General features: G+C 38.4%; 1 protein-coding gene across 1 annotated transcript in view; it reads right to left on the minus strand.

Moving 5' to 3' along the window:
• Window positions 1-2,589: 2,589 nt before the first annotated feature.
• The window catches only part of LOC126235079 (uncharacterized), a 42,712-nt gene continuing 22,883 nt past the window's right edge, over window positions 2,590-22,418 (minus strand). The window contains exons 4-5 of the mRNA XM_049943813.1: window positions 13,144-13,428; window positions 2,590-2,815 (exon numbers count right to left, since the gene is read on the minus strand). Coding sequence (XP_049799770.1) covers window positions 2,590-2,815; window positions 13,144-13,428 — 511 coding nt within the window. The remainder of the gene's footprint in view (window positions 2,816-13,143; window positions 13,429-22,418) is intronic.

Consider the following 22,418-nt stretch of genomic DNA (forward strand, 5'->3'; position numbering starts at 1 on the left):
AAAACACTACAAACCCCCAGGGAGCTCTGATATTTATGGCATTTCCTGTAATATATTAAACACTACTGTCTGCAAAATTAGTAACCACTGTCAGTTGTAATAAATAAAAATGCCTCCATGCTGGAGAATTTCCAGGCTTCCTGAAAGCAGCACACACAGTACCAGTTTACAATAAAGGTAATCCACATTCGGAAGGGCAAGTCAACCACAACAGCAGTACTTGACCTTTTCAGGGTTTTGAAGACAAAGAGTCTACAGCACTGATACTCTGTGACCTTAGTAAGGCATTTGATTGCATCTCACATAAGGTCCTGCTCAGCAAGCTACAATCATATGGTACTGGGAGAGCTGTTCTCCAAACTCTAATCCTACCTAAATAACAGCAAGACTGTATCAGTGCAAGGAGCAGAATCAGATGAAATAAAGTTAAAACGTGTTGTGACACATGGATCCTTAATAGGACCCCTGTCGTTTTTAATTTTTGTCAATGACACAGGCTCCTATGAGCACACCTTGCAGTTTGCAAATGATACGTGTTTGTTCTCGAAAGGGGGAGAACGCACTTCACGCTGTTCAACAAGCAGAAGTCTTATTCAGTGAGGCCAAGGACTGATTCACCATGAAAATTAATGTCAAACCCCAGAGGATGATACTACACAGCCTAATTGATACTCTGAACATGTATGTTCCAAACTGTCACGGGCCCTACACCTCTTTAGGAAACTAAAAAGTTAACTGAATCATCTTTTGGTTCTTGGCAGAACAACATTAAACTAAGAAGTGTTATACCACTTCAGTACCTGTTAACAGTATACTATGTAATGTTCCACAGTCACGTCAGCTATGGGCTGTTACCATGGGGCCATTCTGTAGGCTGCAAGAATGTGCTTTTATTACAAAAGAAAACAATAAGGTTCACTACCTCAAGCAAAAAAGACACCATTGCAAGAAAATATTTTCCATATTAGGAGTTCTGACTGTTATCAGCCAATATATTTGCAGCTGCCTTGTTCACACAAAGTCAAATCATGAGACCTGCAGAAAGAGAAATGAAATTCATCAATACAGCACTCAAGGACAGTATAGACAGGCCAGGATGTTGATTAATTAAGATGCAGAACCCCTTCCTGGTGGTGGCCGTAAAATTATTTAATGCTCTACCTAAGAATACTTAGTCATTACCACTAAAACAATTTGGGTCTAAAATTTTATGTGTACTAAAAGAGCAACCCATGTACAGTACAGAAGAATACTTCTCTGGTGATAGAAGAGTGTCTACCAAAGCTGCAACTCGGTGCCAATGAAAACAGCAGCAACTCTGCTACTAAAACAGCGGCAACTCTGCTACTTTACTACATGATTGTCTTATTATTGTGATGTATAATGTAATCTAGTTCTTAAATATATGTTTTATAGTTCCCACTTTAGTATCACAGTTTAAATTGCAATTTTTTTATTAATTTTAACGTGGTAATATTATTGTAAAACTGACAATGTCTGTTCAGCCATGGCTAATGAATGACAAGGAACTGGAAGTAATGTAAAATTCTTGGCATAATGTACAAACATGAATGTGCCATATATAAATGAGGGTTTTACAGGCTTGCTTAAATGACAGTGCACAAAGCAAAAACAAGGAATAACAAATAAAATGAAGTCACCACTGTAGCACATTAATAATGAATTTAATGAACAAAATACAATTAAAGCTTTCGGCAATTTCTAAGAGCTATTTTTGTGATTCCCAGTCTGTAAATTCACAAATAAGTTGTTACTGATTACAAGGCTTTCAATTAAATTTGTCAGTCATAAATGCAAATGAAACATAAATACAAAACAAAATGTAATTTTCCATAACAGTATGAATTAAATCCTTGAAATAAAGTATTATGTCAATTTTCAGCTTAACTAACATAATATGGAACAAAACATAATTAATACAAGCTTACATACTGAAAAAAGTTACAATTCATATGAAATCACTGTTTTAAATGAAATAAAATTATCATTTTGATAATTTATATAAATTGGAAGAAATAAGTAAAAGCTAAAAATGAATTTATGGTTTACTACAATGAAGAATACTGTGATTACTTTTCCCAACATTGGTTTTACTACTTTGCTTGCTTAATGAGAGTACATCAACAACAGTTGCCTTATACAGTAATGTGATTTTTGGTAACTATAAGTCACCTAACAAAAGTTGAAATATTTTAATTTTAGTTTCATATGACAACACAATCATTTGAGTTTGCCGTACATACATCTGTAAAGTAAATCTGTAGCTGATAGTTCCACATGTACTATACTCAGCAAACATATTTCACTTCATGCACACTTCATCATATGTTATACTCTTAGTGACTCACTACTGTTTATTGTTGCATTTTTGTAGTGCCATACAATAACATACACATTATTGCAGTTTCATTGACTCTAATGCTATATGTTGTATACCAGGATACCCTGTACTAGATTATTAAATTCTATCAAAAAAGAAGCCAGAAAAATTACTCTTCTGACTCAACAGCCAATAATATCATATGTTCATCAAAAAATATAACTATTCTATCTGTTACAGTGTATCAGTCAGTATACTTTCAATTGATTCTTCTCATCAAATCCAGCTGAATGTCCTGCATTGCGCACAATAAAGCTGGAACCATCATAATGCATGCGCCTTTCACCACGTCTTACAAAAAGGTGTGACGTCTGTCCCATAGAAGCAGTGCAGTGTACAAAAGGTGTTGATAATGATGCGTTGCCATTAGAAGGTGAAGTACGAAGTTGATATTTATTGTTGTTACATGCAACTCTGGAAGAAATAGTTAATTTGTTACATTAAGGTATTTAAGTAAATTATCACAATGTATTAAAGAAGCAGCAATGTTTGAGACATAAGAGGTATATGAGCATTAATAATCTATGACAACAGAAACAACTGGATTAGAGAATACAAACACAAAACTGCAAAGTTAAAACTTAATTTATTCTCTAGAATTTTTAATTACTACAAGATGCATTTTTGCCATAAAAATAAAAGTTTTACTTGTCCAAATAATTTTAATCAAAGTGGAAGTAAATGTCTCACTACTCAGTCCTTCACCTTACATGTTTCTGAATAAGTGTTTATACTGATTGCTACATCCCTCTAGCACCTGTACCCGTGTTGTTCCTCTTCCATTATCATTATAAAGGACTTACGAAAACTAAATTGACAAGGAGAATGAAGGCTGGGCAGTACTTACTTTCTGGAGGTTAAATTCCAAGTACTGTCATACAAACTTTTAAAAGTAGAAAAAACTTCAGTTTGGCCTAGCTTTCATGACTGGAGGTCTTTTCTTAGGGAGGAAACAAGGTTCAGCTGGTGAAGACTGAGAAAGGGGACAGGTGCAGTTCACTCAGACCCCAGGTTGAGGGGAAGCTATCTGTTGTGAGGATGAGGGAAGGCTAAAGCTCAACAGATGAGTTCCTCTCAACCAGAGGTTTGCATGACCTGCACCCTGCCCCCTTTCCCAATCTTCATCAACTGGTCCACCTGTGCTTCCTCAGGAAAGAAATACAGTTGCGAGAGCTAACCCTTGATGTAGAACTTGCTAAGATTATGATTACATATATTTACGTGTGTGTTCAGACTGTGAACTAAGCAAGCTGTGAAGGAAAGTAAGGAGAAATTTGGAAAGAGAATTAAAGTTCAGGGAGAAGAAATAAAACTTTGCAGTTTGCCAATGATACTGTAATTCTGTCAGAGGCAACAAAGGACTTGGAAGTGCAGTTGAATGGAAGGGACAGTGTCCTGTATGGAGGATATAAGATGAACATAAACAAAAACAAAATAAGAGTAATGGAATGTAGCCAAATTAAACCATATAATGATGAGGGAATTAACTTAGAAATAAGACAGTAATAGTAGTAGATGAGTTTTGATATTTTGGCAGTAAAATAACTTATGATGGCTGAAGTAGATGGGATATAAAATGTAGAATGGTAATGGCAAGAAAAGTATTTCTGAAGAAGAGTGTTTTGTTGACATTGAATATAAAATTAAGTGTTAGGAGGTCTTTTCTGAAGCTATTTGTCTGGATTGTAGTCTTGTATGGATGTGAAATGTAGACAATAAGTAGTTCAGGCCAGGAGGCTGTAGAAGCTTTTGAAATGTGGTGCCACAGAAGAATGCTAACAATTAGATGGGTAAATCACATAACTCATAAGGAGGTACTGAATGTAATGGGGCAAAAAAGAGATTTATAGCATAACTCCACTAAAACTTTGGATTTGTTAACAGAACATATTCTGAGATGTCAAGGAATCATCAATTTAGTACTGAAGGGAACCAAGAGAGGACTACAGTGAGCAGGTTCATATGGATGTACGTTGCAGTAGTTGTTCAGAATTGAAGAGGCTTGCACAGAATAGAGAATCATGAAGAGCTGCATCAAACCAGTCTTGGAACTAAAGACCACAACAACAGCTCAACAGATTTACTAATTATGGTTATCGTGTTCTCACATCATTATTGTAAAACAGATTCATTACAGAAAGCTGAAAGTTTTTGCATAGTTTTTTTCCTTCTATTTTTAAATTGTCATTGGCAGCATTTGAAATTTAATTTTGTTAGAAATTATAAAAGATAGAGATTCAATTAGTTGTTTCTTTTTAACGTTTATTTTATGTCTATATTGTTCTGTTTGTTTATATTACATTGGAAAATAAGTAGATACTACTTGTGTTTAAAATATTACTAAACAAACTAGTTTCACATATTAAGGTCAAAGCAACAGATATGACTTGTACGATGACTGCTTGAAACATGACACAGAGATAAATTAGTCAGAAAAGCAGCAAAGAAGGTGGATGTAGATGTTAAGATTTATAGCAAGACATCCCTCACATAAAGTTGTCAAAGTAAAAATTAGCTGGAAAAAGTGCTGTATATCACAAACGATATATTTTCTGGCCTGAAAGAGACCTGGATATCCCACTGGAATACATGATGATGAATTTCCTGCTGGAGGTACCACCTGCACAGTTACATCCATGAAAGTTAAGTCAGCTAATCACTGAAGCTTAAATACGCCGTGGCTGTCTGTTGTAAACTCTCTTCCTGTACAACAGCTGCTTAATTTATTGCCCATTAGTACTTGACTTGTTGCTGAGTTACAGTTATCATACTTGAGCTGCCTGCAGTGGTTTATACGAAGATTTGAAGTTTCCTCAGACCTCAATTGGATTTAGTTTTCAAATTAATATGTTTCTCATGAATTCAATTATGTCAACAGTGTTCTTAATTGTCTGTGTGCGATTTTTTATTTTTTTTTTTGGGGGGGGGGGGCTGTTGTCTTATGCTTCTTTGAACTGTAAATATATAAATAGTATTGTGACACAGACAAAACAGTGGCCTAGCCAGCTATGTTTAAAGTTAAATTTTTTTTCTTAACCTGTTGAGGTTGCTGAATGTTAAGTTTGGCCTACTGTCCTTGTCTCTCATTCTTAGAATTAAAAACACTATGTGAACAATTGAAAAGAAAATTGATGTTTTTCCAGGAAAGTTAAATTCAGTTTTTTATCTCTTCTGGTTGCCCAATAATGTGTGGTTAAAAGAAAAGAAAAAATACAGCATCATCAACCATGCACTCAGCAGAATAGCAGGGACTTATCTGTTTTACTGCAGGATCACACTGTGACACATTTCCATTACTAGACCTCCAGAACTCTGTATAGAAAAACCAAATCTTCAGTGCAATTCCAGTTTCCCACTTATTTTGAGTTAATCCCTTGCTTTATTTTGTTATGGTTCTTTTGTGGATTAATGACAAAGCATCAATGTTGCTCATTCTCTGAACTGTTACCTTTAGTGCAAGCATGGTGTATGTGTATACTAGCTTATCTGGTTCAATGTTGTGGCTGTCTAGCAGCCACTTAACAAGAGCTCACTGGCTCCTAGCAATTTGTACAGGAAAATTTGTTACAGAAATGGATGCAACAAGGTTGGAATAGTCACTATCTTGGCATCAAGGAGGCTGGAGGTTAAAGATACCTCTACAGACACAGAAGTATGGCCCATTACCAATAATGTCACTACACATATTAATATTTGCTTCTCAGTATACATTCTTGTGAACAAGAATTAACCTTCACTCAGTGGTCTTCAGAACACAAATGTTGGCTATTTAAAGATTTAAATGAAGAAAATAATGACTATATATAATGGCCTTTCCTGTCGGAAGAGTCAAGTGGCATCGTAGAGACATTTTCGCTGGTGGCTCAGAAGTCTGATGCAAGAGCCAACTTGGCGCCTACAAGCGAGGCAAATATGAATCACTCCAGCAGGAAGGTTAGTCATAAGCTCATGTCTGCACAATCATTTTGCAGTTAAGTTGTTAAGCCATACTTCATTGTGCATCTTGCTTCCAACTGCAGTCAGTTTCTACATTTGCTGCCATCGTCAGCAAGTTGCTCCCACTTGTCACTGCCAATATTAAAAGCACATATATCACACTTGACGCAATCCCTAAAGCATAGTGAAGGTCTTCCACGACGTCTCTCTGCTCCTGCTATTTCACTGAGTAATGTGCACCGCCCCACACAAGAGTGGTCCATACAATACAGATATCCTAACCACTGCAGGTGACATTGCTTGAGCATGACAGTGATACCCTGTTGTTTTGCAGTTTTCAGAACCATATAATTTGTAACATGATCCTTCCATGATATTCCCAAGATGCTCTGTAAGCACCATAGGTGGAAGGTGTTGAGCTCTTGTTCCTGTTTGGCATACGACATCCAAGTCTCAGCTCCATGCAGGAAGTACTCGGCACACATGATTGATATACAAGTATTTTCGTCGACAATGTAAGATGTTTGTTGTCGCATGCTCATGTGCAGAACATTCCGAAAGTGCCGCCAGCCTTTCCTAATTGTTCATTTATCTCACCGTCCAGGGAGAGATCTTCTGTCTATTTACAAACAAGTCTTCTCAGAAGCACTTGGACCTGAATAGAGAAATGTTGTAGAGCTTCCCATCAGCTCTGGTGTACAAATGATTGCCAAGGTTAATTTCACCAAAAGCAACTTTGAGGAGTGCTAAGAAAAAAATATTGAAAAGAGTGAGTGCCAATGTGCAGCCTTGATGAACCCTCTTTTCACAGCAAATGGGTCAGATGTGATTCTGTCGAAGACCACAGCACCTTCCATATCTCTGTGAAAATCCATGATTATCTTTAAGAACTTTGGAGGACACCCTGTCTTCAAAAGTACTGCATACAGTCCTTCTCCGCTGACTGTGTGGAAAGCCTTGTTTAGGTTGATAAAGGCAATGAACAGAGGGGTTTTCTGCTCACAGCACTTTTCCTGAATTTACTTGAGTGTGGAGATCATATCAACTGTAGATTGTTGGGGATGAAACCCACATTGTTCCTGAGGGTATATGCACTCAGCAAGCTCCTGAAGTCTGCCCAACACCACATGGGTAAATGTTTTGTACCCTCAGCCCAAAATTTCATTAAGAGGTAGAAAAGCAGCCGAAAAACTGGCTTAAGTTTTACAATTTCTGTGGAGATGTTGTCTTTGCCAGGGCAGTTCCCATATTTAAGCTGTGCAATTGCTCTTTGAAGCTCCTCCATAGTAGGTGTGACATCCAAGTCATGGTCAGGTGTCATCTGAGGAATGTCATCCATTGCATTGGGACTAATGTTGAGGGGGTGTGAGTAGAGGCTTGAGTAATGTTCTACCCAAGAGTGCAATTAACAATTTCAATCTGTGATGACTTTTAAATCTATTTCCTTGTGTGGTACGCTCTTCTTTGGAATGGGTCCAATGGCCCATTTGATGCCCAAGTACAAACCACCAATGTTGCCAGCATTGAAACATTCCCGTATGCCAGTTCAAAGTTGCTCCCAATAGGAATTGATGCAGTTGTGGGCAGTGTGTTGAACAGCTGCCTCTACATGTACATCTACATCTACATCCATACTCCGCAAGCAACCTGACGGTGTGTGGCGGAGGGTACCTTGAGTACCTCTATCGGTTCTCCCTTCTATTCCAGTCTCGTATTGTTCGTGGAAAGGAAGATTGTCGGTATGCCTCTGTGTGGACTCTAATCTCTCTGATTTTATCCTCATGGTCTCTTCGTGAGATATACGTAGGAGGGAGCAATATACTGCTTGACTCCTCGGTGAAGGTATGTTCTTGAAACTTCAACAAAAGCCCGTACCGAGTAACTGAGCGTCTCTCCTGCAGTCTTCCACTGGAGTTTATCTATCATCTCCATAATGCTTTCGCGATTACTAAATGATTCTGTAAAGAAGCACGCTGCTCTCCGTTGGATCTTCTCTATCTCTTCTATCAACCCTATCTGGTACGGATCCCACACTGCTGAGCAGTATTCAAGCAGTGGGTGAACAAGCGTACTGTAACCTACTTCCTTTGTTTTCGGATTGCATTTCCTTAGGATTCTTCCAATGAACCTCAGTCCGTCATCTGCTTTACCGACGATCAATTTTATATGATCATTCTATTTTAAATCACTCCTAATGCCTACTCCCAGATAATTTATGGAATTAACTGCTTCCAGTTGCTGACCTGTTATTTTGTAGCTAAATGATAAGGGATCTTTCTTTCTATGTATTCACAGCACATTACACTTGTCTACATTGAGATTCAATTGCCATTCCCTGCACCATGTGTCAATCCTCCTGCATTTCAGTACAATTTTCCATTGTTACAACCTCTCGATATACCATAGCATCATCCGCAAAAAGCCTCAGTGAACTTCTGATGTCATCCACAAGGTCATTTATGTATATTGTGAATAGCAACGATCCTACGACACTCCCCTGCGGCACACCTGAAATCACCCTTACTTCGGAAGACTTCTCTCCATTGAGAATGATATGCTGCGTTCTGTTATCTAGGAACTCTTCAATCCAATCACACAATTGGTCTGATAATCCATATGCTCTTACTTTGTTCATTAAATACTGTGGGGAACTGTATCGAACGCCTTGCGTAAGTCAAGAAACACGGAATCTACCTGGGAACCCGTGTCTAGGGCCCTCTGAGTCTCGTGGATGAATAGCGCGAGCTGGGTTTCACACGATCGTCTTTTTCGAAACTCATGCTGATTCCTACAGAGTAGATTTCTAGTCTCCAGAAAAGTCATTATACTCGAACATAATACGTGTTCCAAAATTCTACAACAGATAGACGTTAGAGATATAGGTCTATAGTTCTGCACATCTGTTCAACGTCCCTTCTTGAAAACGGGGATGATCTGTGCCCTTTTCCAAACCTTTGGAACACTACGCTCTTCTAGAAACCTACGGTACACTGCTGCAAGAAGGGGGCAAGTTCCTTTGCGTACTCTGTGTAAAATCGAATTGGTATCCCATCAGGTCCAGCGACCTTTCCTCTTTTGAGCGATTTTAATTGTTTCTCTATCCCTCTGTCGTCTATTTCGATATCTACCATTTTGTCATCTGTGCGACAATCTAGGGAAGGAACTACAGTGCAGTCTTCCTCTGTGAAAAAGCTTTGGAAAAAGACATTTAGTATTTCGGCCTTTAGTCTGTCACCCTCTGTTTCAGTACCATTTTGGTCACAATGTGTCTGGACATTTTGTTTTGATTCACCTACCGCTTTGACATAAGACCAAAATTTCTTAGAATTTTCTGCCAAGTCAGTACATAGAACTTTACTTTCGAATTCAGTAAACGTCTCTCGCGTAGCCCTCCTCACACTACATTTCGCTTCGCGTAATTTTTATTTGTCTGCAAGGCTTTGGCTATGTTTATGTTTGCTGTGAAGTTCCCTTTGCTTCCGCAGCAGTTTTCTAACTCGGTTGTTGTACCACAGTGGCTCTTTTCCATCTCTTATGATCTTGCTTGGCACATACTCATCTAATGCATATTGTAAAATGGTTTCGAACTTTGTCCACTGATCCTCAACGCTATCTGTACTTGAGACAAAACTTTTGTGTTGAGCTATCAGGTACTCTGAAATCTGCTTTTTGTCACTTTTGCTACACAGAAAAATCTTCCTACCTTTTTTAATATTTCAATTTACGGCTGAAATCATCAATGCAGTAACCGCTTTATGATCGCTGATTCCTTGTTCTGCGTTAACTGTTTCAAATAGTTCGGGTCTGTTTGTCACCAGAAGGTCTAATATTTTATCGCCACGAGTTGTTTCTCTGTTTAACTGCTCAAGGTAGTTATTAGATAAAGCACTTTAAAAAATTTCACTGGATTTATTGTCCCTGCCACCAATTATGAATGTTTGAGTCTCCCAGTCTGTATCCGGCAAATTAAAATCTCCACCCAGAACTATAACATGGTGGGGAAATCTACTCGAATTATTTTCCAAATTACCCTTCAGCTGCTCAGCCCCAACATCTACTGAGCCAGGGGGCCTATAGAGACATCCAATTACCATGTCTGAGCCTGCTTTAACTGTGACCTTCACCAAAATTATTTCACATTTCGGATCTCCGTCAATTTCCTTCGATACTATTGCACTTCTTATCACTATAAAGACGCCTCCCCCTTCACTGTCCAGCCTGTCTCCGCAGTATACATTCCAATCTGAGTTTAGAATTTCATTACTGTGTACATCTGGTTTCAGCCAACTTTCTGTTGCTAGTACTATGTGGGCATTGTGACCGTTTATTAATGAGAGCAGTTCTAGGACCTTTCTATAGACGCTCCTGCAGTTTACTATTAGCAGATTAATATTGTTATTTCCTGTTGCATTTTGCCTACTCCTACCTTGCCGCGTCTCAGGATGCATCTTGTCGGGCCTAGGGAGGGAATTCTCTAACCTAAAAAACCCACATGTGCACTCCACACGTACTCCGCCACCCTTGTATCCGCTTCCTGCATGTAGTGCACACCTGACCCATTCAGAGGGACCCTACATTTCTCCACCCAATAGCAGAGGTCGAGAAATTTGCACCCCAGATCTCCACAGAATCGTCTGAGCCTCTGGTTTAAGCCTTCCACTCGGCTCCAAACCAGAGGACCACGATAGGTTCTGGGTACAATACTACAAATAGTTAGCTCAGATTCCACCCCGCGAGCGAGGCTTTCCACCTCCACCAACTCCGCCAACCGCCTGTATGAACTGAGGATGACCTCTGAACACAGACGGCAGGAGTCATTGGTGCCGACATGAGCAACAATTTAAATTCGGGTGCACCCAGTGCTCTCTATCGCCGCTGGCAGGGCCTCCTCCACATCTCGGATGAGACCCTCCAGCAAGCAGACAGAGTGAACACTAGCCTTCTTCCCCGAACTTTCCGCTATTTCCCTGCTTTCCTTAGCTCCCTGCGTGTAGAATTGCATGGTTTTTTTGCCAGATGCCAGCGGCCTGACGCTCAGCCTCGAGGAGAGATTTCAGGACATCTACGTTCTTGATGAAACAATCCTGGGATTTTGCTTCCAGATTACTGAACGCATTTCCAGATGTAACAGTAAGAAGCAATTTTATCTTCTGCCAGTCTTCAGAAATAGGAATGGCGGGTCCCAGGGATCCACCTCTTTTCATATCTCGTCACTAAATACTTCTACTGCGGCAGTGTATCTTGTTTGGCAAGGATTGATTTTTGTTTTGCAAGGTGTTCTGGCACAGTGAAACTTTTTAATCATGAAGCGAACTTTTGTCACTGCTAGTGCATGATCTGTGTCAGTCTGCACTAAGTAAAGAACATGTATGAAGAAAGTAATGCAGATCTTTCCTTTTAGTTATAATAAGACCTAATTGGTGCTAACGTTTTGGATGGGGGTGCATCCAGGAAACCTTGTGGTTCAATTTGCCTTCAACATATGTATTGGTGACTCACATCTGATACTTTGCACAGAATTCAAGCAACCATAGACCATTTTCATTCATCTTGCCCACTCCATGTTTGCCTAGCAAGTCAGACCAAGTGGCAAAATCACTACCAATACAAGCATTGAAATCACCAAGAATGCTAAGACAGTCCCCAGAATGCACTCTCTGTACCACATAGCTGAGTTGTTCATAAAACTGATCCTTGGCATCTGCAGATGAGGTAAGTGTTGGTGCACATACAGATGTCAGCATCAGTGGTCCACTATTTGCTGTGAAACGCAGAGTCATAATGCATTCTGAGATCCCAACTGGATTTTTGGTACAACACAGCAAGTCACTGCGGACAGCAAAACAAATTCCATGCTGTCTGGGGCTAGCAACATCTTTGCCCTTCCAGAAATAAGTAGTTTTTTTCCCATATTGAGCCTTCTCCTGGGGGCCTAGTTTCCTGCAGTGCTGTTATAGCGATATTGAGTCTGACTAGCTCTGAGTCGATAGCAGCCATTTTGCGTAGCTCTTGTGAGCCTCTAGTGGTGTCCGGGAAGCCTTGCAGCATAGTCTGGATGTTCCATGTACCAATGCTTAATGAAATATCTACTTTTTATTTTTTTTATTTTTAATTATTGTAGCAGTGGGTGTCAATAGTATGGTGATGACTTCTAGCAGAAATTGAAGTGGGCGGTGATTGGCCAGTGGACCTATGATGGGCCCTCCCACTGTCAATAGCAACCCCTGGCGCCCACTCCTATGCCAATTAGAGCAAGCTTATGATCAGGAACTGCTACTATCCGTGTTGTTTGCACATGGATGGAGTGTCCTCTCTGTGGGTACTACTGTGCGCTGGTCACAGTTTTTAGGTGATGGTGAGTTTGCCCGCTACTTTGCCACCCTCTCAGCTTAGCTGACTGGTTCCACAGAAGGAAAAATACATGATGTGCGGAGTCAGGTTGGCTGCAGGCAATTGCCACTCATTTCCAGTTGGACCATACTTGCACCTAACGGAAGTGCCAATTCTGGATTTCAAGTGTGGAGTCAGGTTGGCTGCAGGCAATTGCCACTCATTTCCAGTTGGACCATACTTGCACCAAACGGAAGTGCCAATTCTGGATTTCAATTTGGAGTTGTCCCTCTCCTATACAATATACACAGAAACAACTTATTCAAAAATACATAGTTATGGAAAGCTGAGCCCTGATTGTAGAGAACCATTATTTCAAAATAAATATTGAATCCAGGAAGTATCATTTTCTTTTTTAAGTAGTGACAACAAAAATGTCATTTTGATTAACTTTTAGATGTAATGATGATATTTACCTGACCAGACCATCTCGTGTCTGAGATATTCGAATTCCATTAATAATCCAGTTTTGTGTGAGATCATCTGTCATCCAATATTGACCATTTTGCAAAACTGAAATTACTTCTTGTGAACAGTTTGGCCCGTGACGTGATCCTGTATAAAATACTGACACAGAAAAGTCCTGGGTCATTTGCAAGAAGTTATCAGCTGTACTTCTTGTACCACCAGAATCCACTAGATAAACTAGAGCACATTTTTCTGATGTGAAGCTGACTCCCTTGTACCACATCTTAGCGTACCTGCAAAAAAAGGAAGGGAAATGTTCATTATCAGTGATATTCTTCTCAAATGCTTGAAAAGTCAACAGGCCATGATATCTGTGAGAACAACATGTAAGATTATGCTTTATGCTGAACTGTTCATAAACTAGCAGTACCACACCAACCAACAGAATGCAAGAGTGTCTCGTACTTTCTGCTTCTCTACTAAGAAAGTCAAGATGAGGGAGGGGGTACATGATATCACACCACAAATACATGGAGACATGGGATGGTACTGAGAACTCCTTATGATAAATAAACTGTTCTTGTACCCTCAGATATGAAAGACAGCTTAAAATCCACAAGCTTTTGCTTAAGTTGTTCTCAACTAGTAAAAGTGCATAAAGGGCAGGTGTCTCACTCTGTTCATTGCTAGAACATTTTTGTTGGTTTCTTAAGTTGTTTTTCTATTGCTGGAGACATCTGCAGATTGTATTATGTATTTTCATGGATTGTTCAGTACTTGGAGCATGTTTACAGCACGAGACACATATGTTGCCTTATGTGCTGAAGACATTTCCATAAAATGGATACAGTAAGCAGCCAGTAATGTCACAGCCATTAATATGAATATGTGAGGGTAACTGTTCTCAAACAAGGCATTCTTACCACATGGCAACAGGTGCTAAAAACCTTCAAGAAGTTTGTGCTCTTGAAACCACATGATACAACTAGAAGTCTGGAAAATTTTGTACCACCATGAGACTTTGCATTTGTTTTTTATATCATAAAGTTTCTGATGGCAGTGAAGAACTGCTTCAAGGCTCCAGTTAATAAAAGCAAATGAAAATGAAATGCAAAAAAAGTTAATGAGACCTGAAAGGTCTTTGTAAGAAAGTGCCACTTGTAACATCAACCATGTTAAGAGAATTAATAAAATATTCAAGTCTTGGCCATCAAAATGTGTATAATACTATTTCAGTTTAATAAATTCGTTATACCATCACCTTTTGGGAGGAATCATGACTAATATTAATGTATGTTGCGTCTCACAAAATATCACACATCTATCAGAGATATCCACACATCAGAATGAATGATACATGAGGCCTCCATTAGTTGCTTCCTACAGGACATAATTTACATCTGAATGCTTCTGGTAAAGACTGCTTGTGGCTAAGTCTCAGAAGCATCCAATCTCACCAAAACTATGACATTTCTTGAGTTAAATATTTGCAAAGACAAAAGTGCAGAATTACTATAGTAGTTAGTTCCAATAGCGACAACCGAATCAGAATACTGAAGCTTGGACATGAATGTGGAAATGAAAGAAAAAGTGGAATATCAATATGTGGATTATGTATACTAGAAAAGCATCTGACAGCTCTTGGAATTAAATAAATAAATATAGACAGTTACAGTGTAATTTCATAATGTTTCAGAATGAGTAAAAGAAAAGACTAGTGGAAATGACTATCTGTATAATAGCTAAAGATTTTGTTGAACAGATCTTTGATTATTGGGGAACAGTATAGGATCTGAAATGCATGACTCTGTGCCTCCACAGGAGAGATGATGATAATTTCTCTCCCTCCAGAATCTCGGGGAGTGAGGATTCTCAACATTTTTGTAATGCATCTCTAGAGAAATGGAGTAATGCTGCACTTTCTAGAGCTCATATATGAATAACAGTGTATTTCTTGAATCTAAAAACAAAGATGATGTGACTTACCAAACGAAAGCGCTGGCATGTTGATAGACACACAAACAAATACAAACATACACACAAAATTCAAGCTTTCGCAACAAACTGTTGCCTCATCAGGAAAGAGGGAAGGAGAGGGAAAGACGAAAGGATGTGGGTTTTAGTTGCGAAAGCTTGAATTTTGTGTGTATGTTTGTATTTGTTTGTGTGTCTATCGACGTGCCAGCGCTTTCGTTTGGTAAGTCACATCATCTTTGTTTTTAGTGTATTTCTTGTGTTGGAAATGATCTGTAGGTAGAGCAGCAGTTATTTCAAATAAGTGCTTTTTCCATTTATCAGATGCAGCACACACATTTCCATATAAAAAGTATATTGTTATTCAATATATGTGCTCAAGAATGCAGCATTATTCAGTTTCTCTAGAGATACTTGAAATAATATGAACAATAAGTAATTATTTAGAAATAGAAATGCCATAAAACCAATCCTAATTTATATTATCTTTAGAAGCAAGTGCTCTGTATTGTTTTTGTTGAAGTTGTGTTGCTCTTTCCTCTACCTGTCATATGTTTTATGTTGCGTATTATGAAACTTGGGTTTGTAGCTGTAACTACTTAGTCATAAAAATGTGAACAGTTTACATTATAAATGCAGCTCTTAATGAAAGCAGTATATCTGCATTATAATATAAGTTTTTTTCTAAATAAATGCAGAATAAATCTGAATTTGCTACAACTTAATCTCTCTGATATATTCCCCCTCTCAAACTATAGATTTTATCAAACTATAGACCTATAGACATTAATGTGGGGAGACTAGCATGCGTCAGTGATATAGATAGACAAACCATAGTTGCAATCATTTCAGGGGTTCACCTGTGAAGATGAAAGACTAACATAATTATGATTCCTGTAGATGAGCAGTATCCCTCTCAACAGTTACAGAGACAACATTCTGAACAACTGAGTGATCTGCCCTTTGCACGTTAGTCAAAATTATCTTTCAGTTTGATACTGTGGTACAAGTGACAGCAAGGGGAAACTACAACTGTAAAATTTTCTGAGGACATTGAGTTTTGCCAGTTGTTACATGGAGAGACAGATCAAATCAGTCTTCCTCTTCTTCTTCTTCTTCTACTACTACTACTACTAATAATAATAATAACAACAACACTATTCAAAGCCCCATCATGTCCTCTAGGTAGCCATCAATATGAAGTGAAGTACTGTATTCAGTAATAAATGACTCCCTGCCTTGGATTTGATGTGATCTGGCAACTGTCTTCAGCAGGTTGTCAGTTTTGCCACTTATTTTCCTCAGGTGCTTTTTATTTGGTGTCACGTACATGCACGCCCCCCCCCCCCACACACACACACACAAATCCCATCCAGACTGTCTGTTCCAAGGAAGAAAAATATAAGATATTCCCAAAGGTATTCACATCCGCAATTGACAATATCTACATCTGGCCTATGAATCAATTCATTAATATACTCAGATTTTCTATTCAAGTAAGCCACACCAGTGGTACCATATACTAGTTATATGGAGGGAGTGCTTATCTTCTTGAGAGTGTCTATGGAATGCTATCTAATTTTGATTGTCTAGTTAGATAATAATTAGCCCACCTAACTGTTGCATCTATACAGGACATATTTAGTCTTTGTTGTGACTTCTGTTTTCATAAGACTTGGTTTTATTTAGTTTCATTCTCAATTAAGGAAATTGGCTTCCTTAAAATAAAAAATAAATATTAGGGATATGTTATCTGCTTGCTGGTTCTAAAAAATAGCATTCAAAAAAGTTCATGGTATTATGTGGTTAGGTCTTTCCAGGGGAGTAGTAACCTGTATTTTAATGTTTTTAACTGTTTCTAACTATAAATGTTTTTAAAAAAGAAATTCATAATGACTCTAATATGTAAAGCTAACCCCACCTTTTTTGTCATAAATAGCATAAGTCTGGTCCAAGATTAGCACTAGTTCCACCTAGCATGCATGATTCGTGATACCCAGCCATCAGAACTGTTTACGTTAGAGCCAGGCCCGCTTCTATGATGTCTACAGCATGGTAAGACATTCAAGATTCTATTATACTTCTCTGTCAAAGTTACTTCATACTAATGTGGTGTTTTTAATTAGTTCTCTCATAATGATATGGGAGTCAAAAATTTAAGTAGTTTTATCCAGCTAGCTCTCACTTATAGGTGCGGTGTGTTCCCAGTTGTTTCATAGTAGACAACTCCTTTTAGCACACTTTGCTTTAATCTTGATGATAAATGGTGGGAACTGCTTTGTAGCATTTACTTTGCTGTGTCATGACTAAAAAAATTAAGAAACTTGTGAGTACTCAGCTGTCATTGATATATGGCATTGATGAGAAACTGGTTGTGACTTTTAATAAAACGTATTTTAACAGGCAGTGCAGAAGATTTTATTTACTTTGTGATAAAATCACAGAGAATTTCATGAATTTGTCCTTCCTATCTGAGTCAGGTCCATTACATGTACAGGAACTTTACACTACTATTGGGCAATAGTATCCTATGACTACAATATTAATAAGTCACAGTTCAAATCATCAACTTATTTAAATACTTGGATGTAACAATTTGTAGAGATATGAAATGGGATGGTAACATAGATTCAGTCAAAGGCAAAGCAGGTGGCACACTTTGGTTCATTGGCAGAATACTATGGAAATGCAATCGGTCTACAAATGAGGGTGCACTCTATTCACTCCTATACTAATAAAAAGCTGTAAAACTGCCATGTCTATCTGTTTGAACACACCACTCTCCAAAACTACTGGTCTAATTTGCTTGGGATTTTCACAGGCAACTGGAGTGTAGCTTGTGGCAACACACAGGCTTTATATCATCAAAAGATATAACAAAAAAAAAGATTTCATAATTTATAGTTTTATCCAAAATCGTGTGTCCAGCTTAGAAGCAGGGATATTTGTCACAGTGTAGAACACCAAAGAACCAATAGATAGCACTGTCAGTTTTGTAATACACCAAAGAACCAACAGAGTGTGTCATAGTTGTATTGAAATCGTTTTTCTGTTGGGTATATGCAATGGATGGCCGGCAATGCACTTGGTAAATCAGACTGGATGTACATCTCTGTACATCAGAATATAATCACATTTTTGGCATAAGATGCTGTAAAATTGTAATCTAGAATAATTTCTCTACTTCATCTCTAGAATAATTCTGGGTCTCATAAACATTCATACTGGTAATCAGTTCCAGCCCTGGATAAAGATGAACTTCATTCACATGAAATACCAGATGATGTTTCTCCATACTATCTCAAATGTCTCTCTCTCACAAGAGCAATTGGTAAATGCCATTAGCATGAGTTAGTGACTAACCGGATGGTTTTGGACCAAACAGAACTAGGTTCAAGAATAGCAGCTTACCAGCCACCCTATGGAGACTGGCAATGATCCTAATCTTGTGAGCACCTGTGGCCAGCTTGATCTCTTCATGACTGACAGCATAAGATATGCGTGCCTTGGTGAGCAGTATGCAGTCTGTTCAAAAAATTCTGGAACATTAGTAATTTTGCACCAATGGTGTGTTGGAGCAAAATGTGGTTGGTACCAATTCACACGCTGGTATTTAATGTGTAACTGCTGTAAGTTTCATTGTTATATATCTTTTAGTATTGTTCAGTGCTGTATTGAGTAGAACATTGTGTCACATAGTTTATGAATTTCGAGATGGCAGAGTTAGAAGAGCAATACATCTGCATTAAATTTTGCATGAAACTCAAGAAAACCTTTACAGAGATACATCAAATGATGCAGGAAGACTACGGTGATGAGTGCTTAAGCATTCTCAGTGCTACGAACGGTTCACACGGTTTAAAACTAGCCAGACAGGAATTAAAAGGTGACCCTCATTCAGGACACCCTTTCACATCTATCGATGGTGCTTATGTCAAGAATGTCAAAGAAATTGTGCATGCCAATTGAAGACTGACAGTCCAAGAGACTGCATAGTCAAAGAAATTATGCATGCCAATTGAAGACTGACAGTCCAAGAGATTGCATAAAATGTAACATTTCAGTTGTATCATCTCATGAAACCCTGACACAGCACCTTGGAGTGCATTGTATTGCCACCGTGGCTCATGAGTCAAGACCACGAAGACCTCTGCCTCATAGTCTGCGAAGAGTTTTTAGATTGCACAAATGAGAAAAAGTTGTTCCTTTACAGAATCTCAGCTGGTGATGAGACCAAGGTTCAATCTTGACAATGGATTGGGAAAGGTCCTCTAAGACCATAAAAGGCTCGTCAGGTCAAGTTAAATGTCAAAACCATGCTGATAGTTTTCTTTGACTTTGAAGGATTAGTTCATGATGAATTTGTGCCACAGAGGCAAACTGTTAATGAATGGTAGTATCGGGAAGTGTGGCAACACCTGTGAGAAAATGTGAGAAGGAAATCGCCTGAAATGTGGCGAGACAATTCATGACTCTTGCATCACGATAACACACCCACACATTTATCTCTGTGGTCATCTCTTGATTTCAGCAGCTTGGGTTCTGGTTTGCAGTGATGGTCACTTTGATAAAGTTTTCTGACATATCTCCATTGAACCAAAGATCTTAAAAATTGAAGCAAATTGGAGAAATCCCAAAGGATCAGGTTTTTATTCCCCATGTAAATATATCATTTACAAAAGACCTCATTTATTTTATGATTCATCGTAAGCATGTTCTCTTCCAGTCATTGTTACTTGTGCATTTCACAAAATGTTGAATTTATGAACTATATAAACTACAAAAATCAAAAGTACACTGGCAGAAAATATTTACTAACAAGAATGGTGCTAACAATTGTGACCACCACTGAAAATCACATTAATATGGCAAGAAAAGTTCTGGCAGAATGTAAATAGTTTAGGAGTAAAAGAGCTCATTCACCGAACAGCAGAAGCATTGAGAAATAAGAATGAAAATTTGCTAACTGTTGGAAAAATCCTTTAGTGAACTGGAGAAAAGAACATGTACACAAACAGCGGCAGTTATAATTGAAGTGTAGCTACTCTTGGAGGTACAGTGTGGGCTGTAATTATCATACGGCAGCGAAACTTGGTAGATATGTTAAGGTGGAACCATTTTATACTGGGAAAGAAAATAAGTTTGAATTTTGACCACCAGGTGTAAATCTGGCACTGTACAGCATCTCTTTGATGTCTCTGTTGCTCATATTGAACAAATTGTTTAGGTGGCGGTTAATCATTAACTGCCATGATCCCCATTTGGGGATTTGTCTTTTTAACAGAAATTTTATATCTATAATTATGTTGGTAGCAATTATTACTACCTTGAACTGTTGTCTAGACCTCTGTGAAGCTTGTGCACTGATTGTTAGCCAGATGATGTTAAATGAGCGAACAGTACAGGATTATCTGCGTGAAGAGGTAAAGTTTCTCAGCATTACAAGTGTTGAACATTTTAAAAAGTGCATAAATTATATTGCTATGTACCTAACTGTCAGTACCTGTGTACCGTCATTTTCTGTAATTGTTTTAGAAAATGCTTACTGACTGTTTATTTCCAAGGTTTATTTTATTTTTCCCATGAGGTCTCTGGATTTTGATCCCCGTTTGGGGCTCCTGGCTGGTTCCACCTAATATAACACTATGTTTTAAAACTCCCCAGGCACAAAGGGTCACTATAAAGCACTTTCTCTAATTTAAAGTCTTCTGATATTGAGTGTGAAGTGAATGAGACCACTGACACTGTTGAACTTCCTCCAGATCCCATAGATGAGATATCTGACTGCAACAGTATCAGTGAAACTATATTGGAGATACTCTTCCAGCTGATGTGCCACATATCTTGGGCCTTCAAGGACTGTTAGGACAGTGTTTGTTTGTTTGTTTGTTTTAGTGCTACTCAAGGAGTTCCATATATAATTTGAATTAATCTTTTATTGGAATGATGTGGAATGAGTCAGTTTACAGAATATGTGTACACGATTAAAAAAATGGTTCAAATGGCTCTGAGCACTATGGGACTTAACATCTATGGTCATCAGTCCCCTAGAACTTAGAACTACTTAAACCTAACTAACCTAAGGACATCACACAACACCCAGTCATTACAAGGCAGAGAAAATCCCTGACCCCGCCAGGTATCGAACCTGGGCGCGGGAAGCGAGAACGCTACCGCACGACCACGAGCTGCGGACTGTACATGATTAGTGTTAACATTAATGAACACATTATTTTTGAAGCCCGAGTCTTGGAACTACACTTTTTACAGGCTACCAGTTTTTAAACCGAAATTCATCCACAGAATAGAAGGAATTGTGCAGGGGAAATGATTTTAGGTTAGATCTAAATCTGCTTTGCTGTCTGTCAGATATTTTATGTTATTTGGTAAATGATTAAAGATTTTTGTTGCTGCATATTGAACTCCTTTCTGGGGGGCCACTGATAGCTCTATTAATGTGTACTAAAAGTCATTTTTCCCTCTAGTTTTATAAATATGGACTTCACTGTTCTTCTCAAATTATGACAGATTGTTTGACAAATTTCATTGGTGAATATATGTATTGTGATGGCACAGTTAAAATTCCTAGCTCCTTGAAGAGTTACCTACATGTCTCTTGATGAATCTCAGTTTGACATATGCTTTTCCTATAGTTTGTTTTATACAGTCATCCCAGTTTAGGTCATGTTGGATCGTGACTCCTAGGTATTTTACAGTAGTTACTATTTCCAGTGAACTGTCACCAATACTGTAATCAAACAATAGTCCATTTATGTGCAAATGTTAGATTTATTTACATTCAGTTTCAACTGCCAATCCCTGCATCAGATTTTGATCATCTGCTTTGCCTTCCTACAGTTTGCTACAGTTTTCTGGCATTGCAACCTATCCACAAACAATAGCATTATCTGTGAATAATTTCAAAGAGCTTCCATTATCCATTGATCATTAATATATATCATTAACAGCATTAACAGTAACAGCTCTCCATAAGCAATAGCTCCCTTGAACCATGTCAAGGTGGAGTGACCTGCATGCCTGTATACAGAAAGCTATACCATGGGTGCACCCACATCGGAAAGATGTCTATGGAGAGGCCACACAAACATGTGGTTCCTGAAGAGCGGAAGGGAGCAGCAGTCTTTTTCTGGGGAAACATCTACATCTACAAGCCACCCCCATGGTGCATGTCGGAGGGTAGCTCCATATGAGCCTTAATTTCTCTTATCTTTGTGGTACTTATGCAAAAATGAATGTTGGCCACAGCAGGATAATTCTGCAGTCATCTTCAAATGCTGATTCTATAAAT

Source organism: Schistocerca nitens, chromosome 2, assembly GCF_023898315.1.
Source record: "Schistocerca nitens isolate TAMUIC-IGC-003100 chromosome 2, iqSchNite1.1, whole genome shotgun sequence".
Classification (NCBI taxonomy): domain Eukaryota; kingdom Metazoa; phylum Arthropoda; class Insecta; order Orthoptera; family Acrididae; genus Schistocerca; species Schistocerca nitens.